The sequence below is a fragment of the Elephas maximus genome, chromosome 3 (assembly GCF_024166365.1).
Source record: "Elephas maximus indicus isolate mEleMax1 chromosome 3, mEleMax1 primary haplotype, whole genome shotgun sequence".
NCBI lineage: Eukaryota > Metazoa > Chordata > Mammalia > Proboscidea > Elephantidae > Elephas > Elephas maximus.
Genome location: NC_064821.1, coordinates 7,233,645 through 7,256,304, shown reverse-complemented (window position 1 = coordinate 7,256,304; position 22,660 = coordinate 7,233,645). Strand labels below are relative to the sequence as shown.

Below are 22,660 nucleotides of genomic sequence, written 5' to 3'. Positions count from 1 at the left end.
AAGGCTTCCTTGATTACTCCGGCCCTCACCATCTCCTTTCCTTCCATCACTCCACCCCAGTGCTATGATTTCCCAATATTCTCACCCAGTTCTGGGAATGATGCAGTGGATGCTGCTGCCACTTGGTGGCAGCGTACCCTGAAGGAAACATTCTTTCCAAACAGGCCCTCCTGGGTATCATAACCCTGGGACTAGGATTCATTTCTTCTTTCTCTTCCCACGAAGCTTGGAGGGGAGGGGCAAGTGTGTGCATAGGGAGGGAGGATCTGTTAACTGTTTAGGGAGCCATACCTGAGAAGAGGCCTCGCCTGAGTCATCCTCTGGGAGGAAGGGGAGAGAGGGAAGCAGGATCAGGCACTCTGTTTCGGGAACCCCATTCTCCGTTTCAGGGAGACCATTAGCAGGTCCAGGGAACTTGTGGGGGGACTCCCAACTCCCTAACAATCAGGATTTTTACAGCAGGAATCCACCGCTTTGTCAGAATGCTGATAGAAGGGACCTTGAAACTCTCAAAAAGGAGAGGACAGTAGCATCTCCAGAAGGGGGTGGATGGGGATGCCAATTCTTAGGAAGGGCAAAGACCAGGGATAAAAGATAAAGGACCCATTAAAACAGGGTGGACCCCACGTTATCCTGAATGCTCTGGGATTCCTTGAAACTGTCCCGAGTAGGATTAGAGGAGCCATGAGATCTCCTATAGTGCAGCAATTAGGAGGTGCTTTAAAACTATCAACAATAGGGGGAAATGGGGGATGATAAGCAACTGCCTGGAAGGAAATGGGGGTGTTTGACATTGCCTAGAGGCAGAGCCTGCATACCGCTGGGCGGTGAGGGGCGCTGGGCTGCTTCTTGCAGGAGATGCAGGATGAGTTTGTCCCCCACGAGTGCACCGTAGTGAGCCGCGTCCTGGCCCAGAGAGTCGGTGATGCCAGGCTGGGCCCCGCCCTGGAGCAGCACCTCCACTGTTTCGGGGCTGGCCCCTTCACAGGCCAGCATCAGGGCTGTCCTACCAGGGGAGGGAGCTACTGAGGGGGTGAGGACATCCCCAAATCCCCACACCCTTAACCAGAGAGGTTAAGAAATTTGCTCAAAGTCACAGAGCACACGGTGGGTGGGTCAGGAGAGAAAATGCTGACCTGCCCTGCAGGTCCCGGTCATTCACGGCAGCACCCTGCTGCAGAAGGAGGCGGCACAGATCTGTGTGACACATCTGAGCTGCTATGATCAGGGGCGTTGCACCTGACTGATGGGGAAGAAGGGATGAAACAGAGGAACGAGAGGCTGACGGGGGCGGGGTAATGACACCTATATGGCTGCCTCTGAGCTTCAATTCAAACTTTCTCACATTGGCAAGTGCTGTATCCTTCCCAAAAAAAGTCCCAGAAGCTCACCCGATCTCGGGGGTTCAGGTGTGCTTTAAAGGAGCAGAGCAATTCTGAGCAGGAGAGGCAGCCACCAGCCGCTGGTAAAAGAGAAAAGGGGAGTAGAGAGGTCAAAGTTTAGACATTTTCTGGGGGCCTTTTGCCTGGTTGTGATTCTTATCCTTTATTTCATGAGAAATCTCCACCTCCCCTGGGAGATCAATAACAAAGGCACGACTCCCATTTTACAGATGAGGAAACTGAGGCCCACCCAGGCCCCTGGTCACCCAGTGAAGTCTCAAGCAGGGTCATGTTTAGAACCCTGGTCCCCAAACTCCCAATGCCAAGCTCCTTCCACATTTGACCATGATTCCCTCTAAGGTAGAACTTTAACTCATTTTCATCTATTTCCTCCCTTTGATCCCAACAGAACTTGCTGTACGCCTAACCAGTTGCGGTCGAGTCGATTCTGACTCACGGCAACCCCGTGTGTTTCAGAGCAAACTGCACTCCGTAGGGCCTTCACGGCTGTGCTCTTTCGGAGGCGGATCACCAAGCCTTTCTTACAATGCACCTCTGGGTGGATTCTAACCAGCAACCTTTTGGTTAGTAGCCCAGTGCTTAATCATTTGTGCCCCCAGGGACTCCACTGTGTACCTACTATGTGCCAAATCCTCACACAGAGAGTGGTAAGGACATTTACCGGAGAGATCTGACCTCAGGTGGGTTGAGGAGACTTCTTGGGGTTTGATCTCAGTGCTGCGTTTTGAAGGTGAAAAGGGGGAGGGAAGAGTGCACGAGGCAGAGGGAAATGAACGTGCAAAGGCCCTGAGGTAGGAAAGAGTGTGGTAAGGTCAAGGAAGTAGAAGGAAATGTGTATGTCCAGAGCCTCAAAGAGGGAAGAGGGACGTGGTACCAGATGTCACTGAGAAGTCAGCAGGGTCAGACCCTGTGGGTCCTTGAAGCGTGACATCCTCTCTTTAAGATAATTTGAAGAGATTTATTTTAAGAGATCCCTCTGGCTGTTTTGTGAACAGGGCCAAATGAAGGCAAGGAGGCTTACCAGGAGGGTGTCCAGTCTGGATAAGAGCATGGCCCCTGCAACCCCCTAGGTAAGAATCCCAGAATATTGTGGGACACTCTTATTAAGCACAAGAATCTACTTTTTCAGTCAACGAACTCTGAATACCTGCTGTGCGACCAAGAGGTCATGGGGTTTTGTTTGCTGCTGTACCCCCAATGCTTAGAACAGGGCCTGGCAGACACTAGGTAAAAAAAAAAACTAGTGTTTCCACTCAGCAAATATTTGTTGAATGAATAAACCCTCGAGCTTCCATCACACAAGAAAGGCATTGCCGCCACTAGGTGGCAGCATACTCCAACTGCAGAGCACTTTTAAACAGGCGACTAAAACCTCAAAGCAAACTCAAATTTGTTTCCAAAAGAACAGATGTTTCTTGAGTCATCAGTGAAGGTCATGTGAATCTCATGGGCATGGTGGGCAGACCTTGGGCTGGGTCTGGCTTGACCATGTGGGTCCCTGCCCCTCTCTCCAGGAAGGAGTTTGGATTTGATGGTTACGAAGGGCTGGCTGCCCCAACCTTTGCCATTCCAAAGTTTCCTAGGAGTTCCTCAAAGGAACTACAACTCAGAGTCACCCCCACTGTTCTCACACAGTCTGGCACATAGTAGGCTGTGCTTTGGAGTCAGTTGACCTGTCCATCCAATGGGGTAACTGTCTGGCTCAAGAGGTCGCTGTGAGGATCAATGCTGAGCCCCAGTGTTTGACATACAGTAGGTGCTTGTTGAAAAAGAAGGAAGAGGCAGGATGGTTCAAAGCAGGTCCCCAGGGCCCAGGTAGAATAACCCCTGAGCCTGGTCCCCTCTGGGCTGCGGTAGGTAGGGCAGGGCTGGGCTGCACCCACCTGCGTGATGTAGGGCTGTCCACCCACTGCTGTCCACGGTGTCCACCACACAGGAGGCCTGGAGAGGGGGTGGATCAGTGGAGGTGGGGACATCCCTCCTGGCTGCCTGGTTTCTCTAGGACCCTCTCCCACCCTGGGCGCAGCTGTATTTCAGGCTCCTTGCCTTGCCCCTTCCTCCCTTCCCCTGCCCTGTGGAGCCCATTTCCTCTCGGGTCTCCAAGTGACCCTCTTTGTTTTCATGGGCGTTGATGAGAAAGAGGAACTAGCTAGGGGCTCGGGAGCAGCTGGAGATTTGGGGAGTAGCTGAGAGCTCTGAGAGTGGCTGTAGCTAAGAAAGTAGTTAGAGTTTGGAGAGAAACTGGGGCTCAGGAAATATCTGGTCTTGGGAGTGTATCTTGGGTGTGGGAAGTATCTGGACACTTGAGGAGTATCTGGTTGACCGGGGAGTAGCTGGGGCTCAAGAGTAAAAGGAGGTCAAGAAATATCTAGGATTCAGGGAGTATCTGGGGGTTCAGGGAATTGCTGAAACTCAGGAGTACTGAGGGCCAAGGGAGTATCTGAGATTCAGGGAGTATCTGAGACAAGAAAGCAAATGACCTGTAGCAGCTGCTTCAAGCACTGTGGGTGCCCATACTTGGCGGCCAGGTGGAGGGCATTATAACCTAAGGAAGAGAAGACTTACTGGAGCACCAGATACTCAAGGAGCTCCCCAAGCCTGTGTCAAATATTCGTGATGTGTTTCCCTGTGTCTGGCAATTCCCCAAACCCCAAGTACTTCTCAAAACCTGGCTACTTCCTATGGCTGGAGACTCTCCAAGCTGCAGCTAGTCTGTATCCCAGACAATCCCATCTCAGCTACACTCCACACCCACCTACTTCTCAAGCTCTGTTGCCTCAGTCACTCCCCATGTCCCTGGCTACTTCATAAGCTCTACACTCAAGCTCCAGCTATACCTAACCACAACCCACAATTGCTCCTGCTAATCAATATACCAAGAAGCCCTGGTGGCCCAATGGTTAAGCACTTGGCTGCTAACCAAAAGGTCAGCAGTTCAAACCCCCCAGCAGCTCTGCAGGAGAAAGAGTCTGCTTCCATAAAGACTATAGCCTTGGAAACCCTATGGGGCAGTTCTGCTGTTCTATAGGGGCATTATAAGCTGGAAATGACTCAACAGCAGTGGGTTTAATTGATATACCCTTGCTATTCCACGCGCCTGCTACGTCCCTGTCTTTGTTACTCTAAAAATCCCGAGCTACTCCGTAACTCTCAGCTCCTATGCCTATTATGTCTAAGCTTCAAATCTGACTCTGCCCCATACCTAGCTAACCCCTAAGCCCTAACTACTCCTTTTGCCATTCAATCTCAGTGGTTCCCTCAGGTCCCTAGTGAAGTCAGACACCCAGATTCTCCTTTTGTCTCAGCTGCTCCCAAAACTACAGCTACCTCTAAACCCCAGCTATTCATGCACCTCAGATATTCCCCAAACACTACTTATTATTCTCATATCCCTAGACACTTCCTCAGCCCAGATACTCCCACAAGTCCAGCTTCTCCCCCAAATTCCAGATACTTCCCCTGCTTCAGTAACTTCCTTGACCCCAACTACTTCCACATCCCAGAGGCACCTCACGTCCCAGTTTCTTCCATTATCGCAAATGTCCCCATAGCCCCAGGTGCTTCCGGAATCACTTCCTTGATCCCAGGTCCCAGTTACTCTCCTAAGTCTCAGAAACTTCCCCAGGCCTCAGATACTCCCCCGTTCCAGCTACTTTCTCTGATTCAACCACTACCTGAGTCCCAGTTAGTTCCCATGTTAAGTCCATTCACAAATGGTCGACTTACCTGGCTTGGGCACAGCAACCTAACATGCCCCTGAGCCTCCCTGGGTCCAGTGAAGGGGCAGGGAAGGGAACCCCTCTTTGTCAGCAGGGCCTGGCTGGACCCTGGGGCACGTGGTCTGCGTTCCCCCCCCAAGCCCCCTGGGGCCTGGCTGGCAGTACCTGCCCCATCCGTGCTCATGACATTGGCACCCTGTGCCAGCATCACCTCCAGGCAGCTGGCTGCACCCCTCATGGCTGCCAGGTGGAACCTGGAGGTCAAAGGGCAAGGGTCAGCCACAGGGTTGCTGCCACCCCTCACCCATCTGGTTGTCCACAGGGTGGGCACTCACGCGGATTTCCCCTCAGGGTCCAGCTTTGTGGGCACCAGCCCCTTGCGGGTGATCAGGGCAGCCACCCGCGTGGTGTCGTTGTTCTCCACAGCCTGCAGCAGCCGCTCGTCGCTTTTGCCCCAGTCCTGGTTCTGCCAGGAACACCCAGAGGCGTGTGGGCCCAAGTCGGCTCCTGCCCCGACCCTCTCCCCTGGGCAGGGGCTCCAGGCTGTCAGTGCCCGCCCCTGGGCACTTGCCTGGCACCTGCCTCTGGCTGCAGGTTTTGGGATAGGGCAGGGGCCGCAGGGCGGGCAGGAGCCGAGCTCAGTGGGGCTGAGCCGAAGCTGCAGGGGAGGCAGTCCTGGGCAGGGGGCCTGAGATAGTGTCCCCAAGCCCGTGCCCCCCGGACCCAGCAGCTACCCCCAGGTCCACCACCCCAGCCGTCCACCCCTTGCCAGCACTTTCCCATCCCCTGACCAGTCTCAGCACCACTTCCAAGGAGCTATGCCCCATATCTAGACCCCAGCTTGTCCCTTAGTGAAAAGCCACCTTTCAACACAGCCCGTTCAAACTGGCCCACGTCTCTCCAAATTACCCTCCAAGCCTCCCCATCTGAACCCCTACAGGGGTCCCTTTCAATGTCTCTGTCATCTTTCCTTCCACACTTACCCTTTGAAATGCCACAATTGTCCCCAAAGTCCCTAGACCTGTCCCCCAAAACTGTAGCCTGAAATGCATTCCAAATCTCTCCCCCAAATTCCTGAAATCTACTCCAAAATATTCCCCCCAATGAGCCCGTTATCTGTCTCAAGAACTGTCCCCCAGAATGTCCCCTAACAGCACCTTCAAGTGCTCTCTGAAACTGTTCTCCAAACCGACAATCCCCTTCCCAGAAAACTATGCCCCCAAACACCTCCCAAAAGAACCTTGCAAATGTTCTTTGAAATTGTTCTGCACTGTTAATACTTTTTCCCCCGAAACCATCCCCCAAAAGAGCTTCCAGACGGTTTCCCCCAATGACCCCGTCTGTCTCCAAACCTGTTTCCCAAAACTGCTCCCCAATACCCTCTAAATTCTCCTAAATGTCCCCATCTGTCTTCAAAATTGTCTGCCCAAACACCCCTTGTGGCTCTCCAAATGTCCCCCCCAGACTCTGTCTCCCCAACCCCCACCCCCCCCAACACCCATCCTCCCAGGGCCTGGGGGTCTGGGCCCAGTGGGGCCTGGGGAGAGGGAGGAGGCCCCGCCCGCCCCCGCCCACCCCCTCCGCGTCCCCTCTCGGGCCCTACCGCTAAGGAGGCGGTGGCGCACAGGCACAGCTGCTTCATGGCGGCCGGGCTCGGGGCGGCGCCGGGCCGTGGGGACGGGCTGGGGCTGAGCTCGGGCCCCGCGGGACCGGTCGCCCTCTGGTCCCGCCGTCAGGGCTGCCACCCGCGGCGCCGCCCCTCCCCGCCGCTCCGGAGGCCCCTCCCCCACGGCCGGGGTGGGGTGGGGTGCGGGTGGGGTGGGGTGGAGGTGGGGTGGGGTGGAGGTGGGGTGGGGTGCGGGTAGGGTGGGGTGGGGTGCGGGTTGGGGGGGTGGAGATGGGGGATGGAGGTGGGGGGGCGGCAGGAGGGGGCTGGGCTCGTTCTCGCCACGAGGAGGAGGCGGGGCTGGGGGCTCGGCCCGCTCACCCCCGGAGCTGCCGCTGCCGACCCGACCTCCCTTGGACCCGCCAGCGCCCCTTTCCGCCTCCTGGAGCAGCCCGGCGGGCAGGTGTCTCCGGGCCAGGACCAGGACCGACACAGCCGCTCGCTGCCTCCTGCGCACCCGGACTCTCGCTCGCTCACTCATTCATTCACTCCCTCACTCATTCATCCACTCATCCCCTCTCATTCGTGCATTCACCCATCTGTCCAGCCAGCCAGCCACTCATTCATTCGTTCGTTCATTCACTTGGTCACTCATCCACTCCCTTATTTATCCATTCGCTTACTCATTCGCTCATCCACTCATTCATTCATTCACTCATCCACTCATCTGTCCACTGTCATGCATTCATTCCGCTACTCAGCCATCCACTCATTCATTCATTTTCTCATTCATTCACTCATTCACACACTCATTTTTCATTCATTCATTCACTCACTCTCTCATTTATTCATCACTCATCCCCAGCGGGGCTCTGCACTCCGAAAAATCTGCATTTGAATCCAGGCCCACCCACCCCCATTTACTACCTATATGACTCACTAAGATACTTACCTCCTTTGGGCTTCACTGTTGTCCTCTGTGAAATGAGTGTCATAGCAATATCTACCGCATAGTGCTCAATAAGATGACTCAGGGACAAAACTGGGGGGGTTCAGGATGGAGTGGGAGGGCCCTAATACTTAAGGGTGGGGCAGACGAGGTGGAGGAGGGGCATCCAAAGACGGGGTGTGGCAGGACCTGTGGCCTCAGTGGAGTCACTGAGGGAGGGAGTGGGTGTGGCTGCAGGTTCACCAAGGGAGGAACCCACAGGAGGGAGAGGTGGAGGCTGCAGGACAGAGGGGTGAGTGGAGAGGCAAGGTCTTCCAGAGATGGAACCTAAGAGCAATGACCCTGCAGACAGGCGGGCAGGGGTCTGAGTCCAGCTAGGCCATTTTTTACCCTCTGTGTGACCTTGAGCTGGTCACTGCACCTCTCTGGGCCTCAATTTCCTCCACTGCCAAATGGGATTGATAATAGAACTGACATCATAATGTAGGCTTTCTCCCCCCACTCCCACTCCCACCTCCCGCACTGCTGACGTGGGGACCGGTTCCTTCTCTAGGGTGGGGCTGACCCACGTACTGTAGGGTGTTGAGCAGCACCCCTGGTCTCCACCCACCTGATGCCAGTAGCACCCCTACCCCATTGGTGACATCCTAATGTGCCCAGATGTTACCAAGTATCCCTTGGACAGAATCACCCTAGGTGAGGACCCCTGGGTTAGGGAATTCCACTGACCCCAAGAGACTCTGTGTCCCATAATCACCTGACCTACTGACATTCTAGGATGCTGCTCACATTTAAATCCACACACTGAGTGGGGAGGAGAGAGGAGGAAAATCACAGGAGCTGGAGGGTCACCCTGGTTTACACTGTCTGACCCGTCAGGAGTTTATTCTGTTGTATGCTGTGAAGTCCCCCACGAGTCTGTCAGTTTGTCGTATCATGGGGGCTTGTGTGTTGCTGTGATGCTGGAAGCTATGCCACCGGTATTCAGATACCAGCAGGGTCACCCATGGCGCACTGGTTTCAGCTGAGCTTCCAGACTAAGACAGACTAGGAAGAAGGACCCGGCAAACTACTTCTGAAAAGCATTAGCCAGTGAAAACCTTGTGAATAGCAGCAGAACATTGATATAGTGCTGGAAGATGAGCCCCCCAGGTTGGAAGGCACTCAAAATATGACTGGGGAAGAGCTGCCTCCTCAAAGTAGAGTCGACCTTAATGACAAGGATGGAGTAAAGCTTTCAGGACCTTCATTTGCTAATGTGGCACGACTCAAAATGAGAAGAAACAGCAGCAAACATCCATTAATAATCAGAACCTGGAATGTACGAAGTATGAATCTAGGAAAATTGGAAATCGTCAAAAATGAAATGGAACGCATGAACATCGATATCCAAGGCATTAGAGAGCTGAAATGGAAACCCTGGTGGCATAGTGGTTAAGAGCTACAGTTGCTAACCAAAAGGTCAGCAGTTCGAATCCACCAGGTGCTCCTTGGAAACCATATGGGGCAGTTCTACTCTGTTCTATAGGGTCACTAGGAGTTGGAATCGGCCTAACAGCAACAGGTTTAGTGAGCTGAAATGGACTGGTATTGGTCATTTCGAATCAGACAATCATATAGTCTACTGTGTCAGGAATGACAACTTGAAGAGAAATGGTGTTGCATTCATCATCAAAAAGAACGTTTCGAGATCTATCCTGAAGTACAACCTTGTCCGAGATAGCATAATATCCACACACCTACAAGGAAGACCAGTGAATACAACTATTATTCAAATTTACGCACCAACCACTAAGGCCAAAGATGAAGAAATTGAAGATTTTTACAAACTTCTGCAGTCTGAAATGGATTGAACATGCAATCAAGTTGCAATGATAATCACTGGTCATTGGAATGCAGAAGTTGGAAACAAAGAAGGATTGGTAGTTGGAAAATACGGCCTTGGTGATCGAAATGATGCTGGAGATCACATGATTGAATTTTGCAAGACCAACGACTTCTTCATTGCAAATACCTTTTTTTAACCAACATCAATGGCAACTATACACAGGGACCTCGCCAGAGAGAATACACAGGAGTCAAACTGACTACATCTGTGGAAAGAGACGATCAGCAACACACGTGCAAGTTCAAGCTGAAACTGAAGAAAATTAGAACAAGTCCAGAGATGGAATCTGATCTTGAATATTCAATGCAATGCCAAAAAAGCCAACAAATCTCCTTAGAAGCAAGGACGGTGAGACTGCGTCTTGCATACTTTGGACATGTTATCAGGAGGGACCAGTCCCTGGAGAAGGACACCATGCTTGGTAAAGTAGAGGGTCAGCGGAAAAGAGGAAGACCCTCAATGAGATGGATTGACACAGTGGCTGCAATGATGGGCTCAAGCATAGCAACGACTGTGAGCATGGCACAGGACCAGGCAGTGTTTCGTTTTGTTCTGCATAGGGTCGCTGTGAGTCGGAAAGAACCCGACAGCGCCTAACAACAACAACAACATGTTGTGAGGTAGGGATCAAACTCAATTTTTTCCAAATAATTAACACAGGATTTCTTAACCTTCACATTGCTGACACGGGGGTCAGCCCCTTCTCTGGGGTGGGGCCCTCCTGTGCACCGTAGGGTGTTGAGCAGCATCCCTGGCCTCCACCCACTCGAGACCAGTTGCACGCCTACCCCCCCACCCCGCCGTCATGACAACCAAAAACATAGCCAAATAACCCCTGGGCGGAATCGCCCTCGTTGGGAACCACTGGTTTGGGGCTGTGCAAGGATTCACAGTGAACACCATCAGCGTTGCCCGGGGTTATTTTTGGAAGTGGGCCAGGCAGGTAAGTGGAGAGTTTGGTGATAGGGATGGGGGGGGGGGGGGAGTCCTGAGGTCTCCTCCCTCCTCCTCGCGCTCTCAGGGAGGAGGGGTGATCCTCTCCAGCTTGTCCAGACAGGAGATTGAAACAGATCTCCTGGCTCAGTCCTTGAATTTCCAACTGCCCCCTCGACCCGTCCTCATGGATGCTGTTCAAGTTCACAACAAACGCTGAGGGGAGCCAAGGGTACCCTGTCCTCCGTGGGGCTCAGGCCACATCCTGGTGTCATCCTCGACTCCGCTGTCTCCGCCCATCACGCAATCCACCAGCCAATCCCACCAACGTCGAGACCCCGCCCCTCTCACTCCTGCGGTTACCTCCCGGGTCTGCCCCCCCACCCCCGCGCCGGTCTGCCGGAAACTTCCCCCGGTCCCCCTTTTCTTCCTTCACCAGCAGACAGACCACAAAAAACCAAACCCATGGCCGTGGAGTTGATTCCGACTCATAGCGACCCTATAGGACAGCGTAGAACTGCCCCACAGGGTTTCCAAGGCTGTAAATCTTTATGGAAGCAGCCTGCCACATCTTTCTGCTGAATTCACGGTCAGCATCCATAAATAAAGTTTTATGGGCACACAGTCAGGTCCCGCTCATTTACATATCCTCTGTGGCTGCTTTCTGCTTCAGCAAGCATAGCTGATTACTTGCAACAGAAGCTTGTGGCCTGCAAAGCTAAAAATGTTTACTGTCTTGGCCCCTTACCGAGGAAGTTTGCTGACCCCAGCTGTACAGGGTCCCCTGCTGCCAGCTCCTCGAGCTCCTCTCAACCCGCCTTTCCCCTGGCCCAGCTCTTTTGCCGTGGTCTCCTTTCCACTTCTCCAGGCCTTTGCCCTTGCTGCCCTTGCTTTCCCTTCTGCCTGGAGTACCCTTCCCCCACTGCCCACATGAAAACCAAAAACCAGTTGCCGTTGAATCTGTTCCAAGTCATGGTAACTCCATGTGTGTCTGAGGGTTTTCAATAGCTGATTTTTTGGAAGTAGATCGCCAGGCCTGTCTTCTGGGGCATCTCTGGCCAACCTTTCAGTTCCTAGCCCAGGGCTTGTTTGCTGGTGCAGGGACCCTTCTCTGCCCACATTTGAGCCCTTAATGGGGGTTTGCTTTATCTTTATTGCTCTTATCACCCCTTGACATCATAGTTATTTTATATTTATTTTTAAATATTTAAAAGTTTAAAAGAAAATTTTAAGAATATTTAAAGTTTAAAATATAAATTAAATACTTAAAAATATTTGGAGCCTTGGTGGTGCAGTGGTTAAGAACTCAGTTGCTAACCACAAGATTGGCAGTTTGGATCCACCAGCTACTCCTTGGAAACCCTGTGGTGCAGCTCTACTCTGTCCTATAGGGTTGCTATGAGTTGACTTAAAGATATTTGTTCAAAAAAGTCTGTTTCCTCTTAGTCTCCCCACCCTGGAATGTCACCTCCACAAAGGCAAGGACTTCTGTCTGTCTTGGTCACGACTGTGTCCCCAGCAGGACTGGCTACAGAATTTGCAGGGCTCAGGGCAAAATGAAAATGCAGGGCTGTTTGTTCAAACATTACGAAAAATTTCAGGACGGTGAGAGCAGAGTATAAACCAAGTACACAGCCCTTTGGAGCTTGGGGCCCTGGGTAAATGCCATGGAGCCAGCCCTGGTCCCCAGCATCTTACAACAGGGCCTGGCCACAGAAGGTGCTAAATCAATGTTTGTTGAATGAATTAAAGACGTAGTGACTCTGGAGACAGAGACAGACTTGGCAGGAAGTGTCGAGGTACTAGAGTCTAAAAATAAAAAAAAACCAAGCCCACTGCTGCTGAGTGAATTCCAACTCGTGCTGACTCCATGTGACAGAGTCGAACTGCTCCATAGGATTTTTTTTGGCTGTTATCTTTACAGAAGGGAATCATCAGGACTTTCCTCCACAGCACCGTTGGGTGAGCTCAAACTGCCAACCTCTAGGCTAATGCTGTTGTTGGGTGCTGTGAAGTTTGATTCTGACTCTTGGGGACCCCGTGTGACAGAGTAAAACTGTTCCATAAGCAGGGACGGATTACCCAAAAAGCAAGATATGCACTGGCTTAATTATGCTTACCTATTAATCTGCAGTGCACAATTTCACCTGGGTTTCACCCACTAAAACCAAAAACCAAACTCGTTGCTGTCAAGTCAATCCCGGCTCATAGCGACCCTATAGGACTGAGTAGAACTGCCCCATACGGTTTCCAAAGAGGAGCTGGTGGGTTTGAACTGCCGACCTTTTGGTTAGCAGCTGTAACTCTCCATAGCTCTTAATCAGTGCACCACCAGGGCTCCACAGATTAGTAAATAAGCACGATTAAGCCCGTGCGTACCTTGCTTACTGTAAACTGATGCATACCGTCCTTACTGGTTAGTCCACAGCTGTCCATTTGATTTTCTTGGCTGTAATCTTTATGGGGAGGCCTGGTGGCACAGTGGTTAAGCATTCAGCTGCTAACCAAAAGGTCAGCAGTTTGAATCCACTAGCTGCTCCTTGGAAACCCTGTGGGGCACTTCTACTCTGTCCTATAGGGTTGCTATGAGTCGATGACAATGTTGTTCTTGTTTAATTTATGGAGTTTAATGTTTACAGCCCTCGACGAGATGGATTGACACAGCGGCTGCAACAATGGGCTTAAGCATAACAACGGTCGTGAGGATGGTGCAGGACTGGGCAGTGTTTCATTCTGTGGTACATAGGGTCGCTATGAGTTGGAACAAGCTCAGCGCACCTAAAACAACAACAATCTTTACGGAAGCAGATTGCCAAGTTTTTCTCCCAGAGAGCTGCTGGGTAGGTGCAAACTCCCAATCTTTAGATTAGTAGGTGAGCACAAACTGTTCACACCACCCAGGACCTGTTGTTGTTAGGTGCCACAGAGTTGGTTCCAACTCATAGCCACCCTATGTACAACAGAACAAAACACTGCCCAGTCCTGCACCATCCTTACAATCGTTGTCATGCTTGAGCCCATTGTTGCAGCCACTGTCAATCCATCTCATTGACAGTCTTCCTTTTCTTCACTGACCCTCTACTTTACCAAGCATGATGTCCTTCTCCAGGGACTGATCCCAGGGACTTAGGAATCTCTAAAAGCCCCAGTCTTCCCACTTGTGGAGTTTTTCTAGAAGCTGAAATGAGGACAGGAGGCCGGTGGGAATGCAGTCATGGAGACTCATAGATACAGTTCACTCCCATTTCATGGATGGAAAAACTGAGGCCCAGGAAGGAAGACATGTGATCCATTGGAGCCTTGAAGACAGGGCCAGTGTGAGAGAGGAAAAACAGGGTGGAGAGGGCACACTGGGCAGGAGGGCCTCGCTCCAGCAAGAGCGTGGGGACTGTGCATGCTGGGTAAAGGGGGACAAAAAGGTCTGGTGGTGACAATGAAGCAGGGCCTCTGCAGTCACGGGGTGTTTGCTTTCTTCCCTTGGGGGAGCTGAACAAAAGCTGAACCTGACTCCCGCTGCCTGCTGAGAAACTGGAGAAGGCCAGGTGGAGGGAGGGACGGCGAGATGCCCAGGCCAGGGAGTGGAGAACAAACTCCCCCCTCCCCCTGCCAGGCCTCCCATCTGCTGCTCCCTCTCCAGCCAGGCTGGCCCAGCCCCAGGTCCTTCTCATTCAGAGCACCCATGGTCCCCACCCTCCAGACGCCCTCAGAGACCGGCACCCAACCCCACCCCGGCAGCCTTGATTTTGTGACCTGAACCCCGTGACACCAAACATATCAACACACGGCCACATCCTCAATGAGGTGTTTTAGCTGTGCAAACTGGGAGGATTTGCTTTAAATATCATCTGCTTTTGAAATGTAATTGTAAAATGACAAGGCTTGGTTTACCGCTGGCTACAACTTCTTGGGAGTTCTCGGGGAAAGGAGACCCGTCTAACTTAGGAATTGATTCCAAACAGGATGAAAGATTTTAGGAAGGGTGGTCGAGAGGGAGACCCTAAGAGGTCATGTTTTCTAGGCATTAAAGGGGCCATTTATTCCTCTCACTTCCTTCCTCCTCGTTGTTTTCATGGTGACGCAGCCCTGGAGGAAGGCAGATGTCTCACACCCTAGGTGGGTGACCTTGGGCAAGCCTCTTAACCTCTCTGGGCCTCGTTTCCTCATCTATGAAATGGGGATAAAGAAAGCTCCTACCTCACAAGATGGTTTAAATTCTCACAGGTGAGGATTAAATGACCTGGCTGGCATCTGCAAAGCACCTTAAAACTTTACAGCATGTTTGAAAAGAAAGAAAAAAAAAAAAAAGGAAATGAAATGAAATAAATGAGAATAAATTGCACTAAATTAAATAGCAAAAAAATAATCGAATAAGCATTAAAATTAATAAATAATAGATTGCTGTATAGGACAGAGTAGAACTGCCCTGTGGAGTTTCCAAGGAGCGCTTGGTGGATTCGAACTGCCAACCCTTTGGTTAGCAGTTGTAGCACTTAACCACTACACCACCAGGGTTTCCAAATAATAGATAATTAATAAAATTAATAAAGAATAAAAATAAGTGATAAAGTAAAATTAAACAGTAAAATAATAAAATAAAGAGTAATGTAAAACAAAAATAAATAAAATGAAACAAGCAGTAAAATTAATTAAAAAATAAATATTAAAAAATAAAGTAAAAACAAGCATTAAAATCAGTAAAAAATGAAAACAAAGATAAATGAAATAGTAAAATAATTACATAATAGCATAAAATAAAAACAAGCTTTCAGATTAATAAATAATAAAATTAATTAAGCATTAAATGGAATGAATTCTAGAATAAACTTAATTTAAAATGAATAAAAAATTTAAAATAATGAAATAGAACAAAAATACATGAAATGGTAAAATAATTGCATAGTAGCATAAAATGAAAACAAGCTTTCAAATTAATAAACAATAAAATGAAATAGAATAAAATAAACATTAATTAAATTAATTTAAAATGAATAAAAAATTTTAAATGGTGAAATAATAAAGAAAAATAAAAACAAGCAATTGGAATTAACAAATAATAAAATAAAGAATAAAGTTAAAAAAATGATCCAGTAAAAATAAGCACTAAAATGAATAAATAATAAAAGACACTGGGAAAACTGGGGAAGTCACAGAAAGGTGGGACATACTTAAGATCACCCAGCCAGTCAGAGACAGAGGAAGGATTTGAACCCAGGTCCGCCTGACTCTGAAACCAGCCTCGGTCCAATTTTCCTAGGTCGTCAATGAGAAGTGGAGCCTGACTGAGGCGAGGCACAACGGGGAGCTCGGGAAGGCTGGCTGCCTGATCTGGGTGGGGATCCCCACTTAGGTTCTTGCAGTATGTGTCCTGGACCAGCCCCCACACTGGCAGGGATTTGGGGGGCCAGGCAAAAGTGGGGATGACTGAGGTAGCAGCACCCCTCTCTAGAGGTTCACAGTCCAAAACAAGATGGCAGCGAAGCCAGCTGCATCCCAACCCAGGGCCTTTGCACTGGCTGTTCCCTCTGCCTGGAACACGCTCTTCCGGCAGATAGCCACGTAGCTCCTCCCTCTTCCTGCAGATACCCACGTAGCTCCTCCCCTTTCCCCTTCTCATCTCTGCTGCAAGGTCAGCTTCTCACAATGCCTTCTCCGACATTCCTCTTTAAAACTGCAACCACCTCCCTGGCCCCAGACACTCTGACTCCTTCCCTTGCTTTATTTGTCTCTGTAGCACAAAATCTGCATTTTTACTTATTTACCTTGTGTAGTTGGCCCTAGTGGTTGGTGTGTAAACTAGGGCCAAAGATGAAGAAATAGAAGATATATCAGCTGCTGCAGTCTGAAATTGATCGAACATGCGATCAAGATGCATTGATAATTACTGGTAATTGGAATGCGGAAGTTGGAAACGAAGAAGGATCAGTAGTTGGAAAATATGGCCCTGGTGATAGAAACAATGCCGGAGATCGAATGATAGAATTTTGCAAGACCAACGACTTCTTCATTGCAAATACCTTCTTTCACCAACACAAACGGCGACTATACACATGGACCTCACCAGATGGAACACACAGAACTCAAATTGACTACATCTGTGGGAAGAGATGATGGAAAAGCTCAATATCATCAGTCAGAACAAGGCCAGGGGCCGACTGGAACAGACCATCAATTGCTCATATGCAAGTTCAAGCTGAAACTGAAGAAAATCAGAGCAAGTCCATGAGAGCCAAAATATGACCTTGAGTATATCCCACCTGAATTTAGAGAACATCTGAAGAATAGATTTGACGCATTGAACACTAGTGACCGAAGACCAGACAAGTTGTGGAATGACATCAAGGACATCATCCATGAAGAAAGCAAGAGGTCACTGAAAAGAAAGAAAACACCAAGATGGATGTCAGAGGAGACTCTGAAACTTGCTCTCGAACGTCGAGCAGCTAAAGCAAGAGGAAGAACTGATGAAGTAAAAGAACTGAACAGAAGATTTCAAAGGGCGTCTCAAGAAGACAAAGTATTATAATGACATGTGCAAAGAGCTGGAGATGGAAAACCAAAAAGGAAGAACACGCTCGGTGTTTCTCAAGCTGAAAGAACTGAAGAAAAAAATTCAAGCCTCAAGTTGCAATAGTGAAGAATTCTATGGGGAAAATATTAAATGATGCAGGAAGCATCAAAAGAAGATGGAAGGAATACACAGTCATTATACCAAAAAGAATTAGTCGATGTTTAACCATTTCAAGAGGTGGCATATGATCAGGAACCGATGGTACTGAAGGAAGAAGTCCAAGCTGCTCTGAAGGCATTGGCAAAAAACAAGGCTCCAGGAATTGATGGAATATCAACTGAGATGTTTCAACAAACAGATGCAGCGCTGGAGGTGCTCACTCATCTACGCCAAGAAATATGGAAGACAGCTTCCTGGCCAACTGATTGGAAGAAATCCATATTTATACCTGTTCCCAAGCAAGGTGCTCCAACTGAATGTGGAAGTTATAGAACAATATCATTAATATCACATGCAAGCAAAATTTTGCTACAGGTCGTTCAAAAACAGCTGCAGCAGTATATCGACAGGGAACTGCCAGAAATTCAGGCAGGTTTCAGAAGAGGACGTGGAACCAGGGATATCATTGCTCATGTCAGATGGATCCTCGCTGAAAGTAGAGAATACCAGAAGGATGTTTACCTGTGTTTTATTGACTATGCAAAGGCATTTGACTGTGTGGATCATAACAAACTATGGACAACATTGTGAAGAATGGGAATTCCAGAACACTTAATTGTGCTCATGAGGAACTTTTACATAGATCAAGAGGCGGTTGTTTGGACAGAACAAGGGGATACTGATTGGTTTAAAATCAGGAAAGGTGTGCGTCAGGGTTGTATCCTTTCACCATACCTATTCAATCTGTATGCTGAGCAAATAATCCAAGAAGCTGGACTATATGAAGAAGAACGGGGCATCAGGATTGGAGGAAGACTCATTAACAACCTGCGTTATGCAGATGACACAACCTTGCTTGCTGAAAGTGAAGAGGACTTGAAGCACTTACTGATGAAGATCAAAGACCACAGCCTTCAGTATGGATTACCCCTCAACATAAAGAAAACAAAAATCCTCACAACTGGACCAATAAACAACATCATGATCAACGGAGAAAAGATTGAAGTTGTCAAGGATTTCATTTTACTTGGATCCACAATCAACAGCCATGGAAGCTGCAGTCAAGAAATCAAAAGACACATTGCATTGGGCAAATCTGCTGCAAAGGACCTCTTCAAAGTGTTGAAGAGCAAAGATGTCACCCTGAAGACTAAGGTGCGCCTGACCCAAGCCATGCTATTTTCAATCGCATCACATGCGTGTGAAAGCTGGACAATGAATAAGGAAGACCAAGGAAGAATTGATGCCTTTGAATTGTGGTGTTGGCGAGGAATATTGAATATACCGTGGACTGCCAAAAGAACGAACAAATCTGTCTTAGAAGTACACCCAGAATGCTCCTTAGAGGCAAGGATGGCGAGACTGCACCTTACATACTTTGGACATGTTGTCAGGAGGGATCAGTCCCTGGAGAAGGACATCGTGCTTGGCAGAGTACAGGGTCAGCGGAAAAGAGGAAGACCCTGAACGAGGTGGATTGACACAGTGGCTGCAACAATGAGCTCAAGCATAACAACCATTGTAAGGATGGCGCAGGACAGGGCAGTATTTTGTTCTGTTGTACATAGGGTCGCTATGAGTCGGAACCGACTCAACGGCACCTAACAACAACACAACAACATCTTGTGTAGTGTCTGTCTCCCCCACTTGACAGTCAGCTCCACGAGGAGGGGGTTTGTCTGCCACATTCACACTGTTCCCCCAGTGCCTAAAACAGTGCCTGATACAAATATTTACTGAAGAAACACACAAACACAGAAGACTGGAGTTGCTGAGAAAGTAGGTGCCCAGAAAAGCCAGCGGCCACTGTAGCTGGGGAGGGTAGAGATTTCCTGGAGGAAGTGGCAATGGAGACAGATTGGGAGAGGTGTGGAGGATTTCATAAGTAGCAATGCAGGGAGTGTTCCAGGCAGAGGGCACCGCCTGGGCAAAGGAATCGTGGGTGGAAAGCTTATAGAGGCAGCAGTGGGGGAGATACGGGCAGCAGGGGGCAGCAGAGAGCAAAAGGAGGCAAGGTGGGCGGAGGCTGAATGGCTTGGCCTTGAACCTGTGTGTGGGGAGGGACCATTGTAGGGTTTTGAGCAGGGAATTCTGAGCAGTTTTCTGATGAGGGGTGGATCCCAGCAGATCTTTGGCCAGGCCCTGGGGTTGCATTAGGCATTTCAGTAGCATGAGACTAACCTCTGTCTTCTTAAACCGTGCCCGGAGAGTCTTCATGGCCAGCGTCCGGCGTTTCTCCTCGCCCCAGGCCACCTGGGAAAGGCCAGAGAGATTGGGGAGTGAGGGACCCAGTCCTGGAGGACGGGAGGGTCTGGCTGCCTCCCTCTGCTCCAAAGGACCACTTCCTCCTTCATGGGCAGCCGCAGCCCCTAGAACAGGACCAGTGATCCACCTCCTATTTACTGTGTGTCCTTGGGTAGACCGCTCGCCTTCTCTGTTTCACGTTCCTCATCTATAAACTGGGGTAGATAGCCCCCTCTTGATGGAGCCCTTGTGGCATAAATAGCTAAGTGTTTGGCCGCTAACAGAAAGGGTGGTGGTGCGAACCCAGTGACTCCACGGGAGATCTGCTCCTGCAAAGATTACAGCCAAGGAAACCCTATGAGGCAGGTCTACTCTGTCACGTGGAGTCACTATGGAATTGACTCAATGGCAGCCAGCAACAGCAATCCCCTCTCAACTGACTCACGGTCAATTGTCATTTAGGTTTCTAGCACAGAGCCTGGTATACTGTAGGAGCTCAATAAATGCACCTCACCTGGTCCCTACGATTTAGCCTTAGCAGGTGGTCCCTTCCTCTCCCACAGCCACTCCTGGAGACACTCTTCCCCAACTCCAGCTGCTGGTATTTCCTATTATCCAAGCCGATCAAGCTTTTCCCAGTCTCCAAGCTTTTCTCTTTGCTGTTACCTCGGCCTAGAATGCCTTTTTGTTGTCTTTCCCTGGTGAACTCCTACTCAGTCCCAAAATAACATATTCTGATCAGCCTTGCCTCTTGCCTGAAGGTTGAGTCCTAACTCCTCAGATTGGACTACCCCAGCCCTGGCTCCACAGGCTGGGAGTATCTGGACCAGTTCTGTCTTCCTCAACAGTTAGGGGTTCCTTGGGGGCCAGGCCCAGTCTGAGGTTTGTCTGCATAGAGGCACATTTCTTGGATAGTCAGAGAGAGCAACCTTGCAGCTAAGTCCCCATACACAAGCCTGGCCTCTGCATGGTGAGGGCGTGGAGACAGGTCACCCAGGGTGGTGGAGGTCTGGGGTGATGGCTGCACGTGTGTGGATGCACACGGGAGTATGACGTGTGTACATACAGGCACGTCTGTCCACCTTGCCTGTTACATGCATGTGTGTGCATGCAGGTCAGGATGTTTTGAGGGGCTGTTTTGCAAGGTGTGTGACTGGGGTCTCTATGTGTGAGCAGGATCTCGGTGAAAGTGTAGCTTTATTTGTCTGCCTTTGGCGGTGGGGGGGTGGGATGGCCTGTCCCCCTGCCTGTGAATTCTGAAAGCCATCGTCCACCCATCCACTCACCTGTGCACACATCCTCCTACTCGAGCACGGTACATCCACCCAGTAGCCACCATCCACCAACTAATCCACCCATTCACCCATCCATCTACCCAGTCACTCATCCATCAACCCACCCATCCATCTGCCCACCCACCCAACTTACTACAGCCATGGACCTTACTACATCTGCCCACCCATCCAGTCACCCACCCATCTGTCCACCCCACCCATCCATCCACCACTCTTCAACTCAACCACTCATTGACCTTCCCATCCACCCTCCCACCTACCCACTCACCCATCCACCCACCCACTCATCCATCCGCCCATCCTTCTTCTACCATCTACCCATCCATCCTTCTACCCACCCCCTAAACCCAACCATCCATCTACCCTCCCACTCATTCATCTATGGCCCATCCATTCATTCCCCATCCACCAATTAATGTACCTCCGCCCCCACCCTTTTTTTTACTCCCTAATAAAAGGCAATGGTTTTTTTTTGCTTTTGTTTTAAATAAAGGTCTCAATCACACTCAACCAACCAAATCAAACTCATGGCCGTAGAGTTGACTCTGACTCATGGCGACCCTATAGGACAGAGAACTGCCCCATAGGGTTTCCAAGGAATGGCTGGTGGATTCGAACTGCCAACCGTTTGGATAGCAGCCGAGCTCTTAATCACTGTGTCAAGTCACACTCAAAGCAGAGTGTAATAAGACACCCAGGAGAGGACTCCACAGGTTGCCCGGAGCTGGAGGGAAGCAGTGGGCTCAGTGGGAGGAATCCCCTCACCTAAGGATTTGCTTCCTGAAAGAGGTGATAAAGTATAAGCTGGGCCTGATGGCCCGGCCAGATATTAGACAGCAGCAGCAGCAGGAAAGGAGGATGTCCCCGGCAGGGCACAGGCTGGAGGGGACAGTGTATGCATGAAGGAGCGTATCCGTGTGCCTGGAGCCTGGGTAGCTCCTGACCCTGGCTGGGACACACCACCAGCCTATCCTCTCTCTTACAGAGGGCAAGGAGCCCTGAGCCCTGAGGGGAGCCTCCATCCCAGGCCTCTCTCACCCCTTTCCTCTCCTACCTCCTGCAGCTCCAGTGCCCCAGCACCAGGCCACCGTGCAGGCTGCCGGCTCCAGTTGCCCACTCCCAGCCGGGCTGTGAGCTCACACCAGCCGCTCTGGGCACTAAGCTCTGACACTTGATCAGCTCTGAGCAGGCAGCTGCCCCAGGGGGCCGGGGATGAGCTGAGGGAGGAGACAGGCTGGCAGCGGGGCTGCCCGTTGATCGACGGGCTCTGGCGGGAAGATGCTCTCCTCCCATCATCACTGGACTGATTTCAGTTTCTGGAACCAGCCATGATCTTGCTGTCTTCCCAGCCTTTGCACTTGTCAGGAGTCCTCTGCCAGGAGTCCACTTTCTGAACCCCACGTCACCCCGAACTGGCTCACTCACTCCACCTCACGCTACTCACTCTTGAGGTCTTTGCTGCAACGTCATTCCCCTTCCAGGAAGCCCTCCCGGGACGCCCCCAGGCTGGGTGAAGTGCCACCTCCGAGCTCCTTCATTGCTCTGTGCCCTCGTCGTTCCCCGTAGCACCTCAACCACACTGTGACACCTTTGACTGGCCAGATGCTTGCGTCCATCACTAACAACGAGTAGGGAATCGTGTCTTCTTTGTTCTCCAGGGTCTGCCCAGAACACAGTAGGTGCTCAACATGGTACTCAAGGCCACCAGCCTCAACAACCTTGTGCAGTTTCACTCTCCTACCCTGCGTTTTGTAACTTTATAAACTTCTGAAATGTGCAGAAGAAAGATCCTTGGTGTAGAGAAGCAGGAGTCCTGGGTCCCTGCCCTCCTGGCTATGTCCTTACTGGGGGTGACAGGGACATCAGTTTACTCATTTATAAAACAAGGGAATGGGGTACTGATCGCTTATGCACTTCATTCTAGAAGAAACTGCAGAACTCTCACGTGAGCTGCCG

At 50.3% G+C, this 22,660-nt stretch overlaps 1 protein-coding gene across 2 annotated transcripts in view; it reads right to left on the bottom strand.

The window, feature by feature from the left end:
* The window catches only part of ANKRD24 (ankyrin repeat domain 24), a 33,013-nt gene extending 10,799 nt beyond the window's left edge, over positions 1-22,214 (bottom strand). Inside the window, exons 1-11 of one of the 2 annotated variants that reach the window (XM_049876430.1) lie at positions 22,149-22,214; positions 19,347-19,418; positions 5,694-5,780; positions 5,458-5,588; positions 5,288-5,376; positions 3,884-3,948; positions 3,287-3,344; positions 1,392-1,462; positions 1,137-1,243; positions 819-1,006; positions 292-320 (exon numbers count right to left, since the gene is read on the bottom strand). In XM_049876430.1, the coding sequence (XP_049732387.1) occupies positions 292-320; positions 819-1,006; positions 1,137-1,243; positions 1,392-1,462; positions 3,287-3,344; positions 3,884-3,948; positions 5,288-5,376; positions 5,458-5,588; positions 5,694-5,780; positions 19,347-19,382 (861 nt within the window). In that variant the 5' untranslated portion in view covers positions 19,383-19,418; positions 22,149-22,214. Of the gene's footprint in view, positions 1-291; positions 321-818; positions 1,007-1,136; positions 1,244-1,391; positions 1,463-3,286; positions 3,345-3,883; positions 3,949-5,287; positions 5,377-5,457; positions 5,589-5,693; positions 5,781-6,725; positions 6,858-19,346; positions 19,419-22,148 lie in introns of those variants that run through there. The other variant, XM_049876429.1, reaches the window with a different exon arrangement.
* Positions 22,215-22,660: the final 446 nt, after the last annotated feature.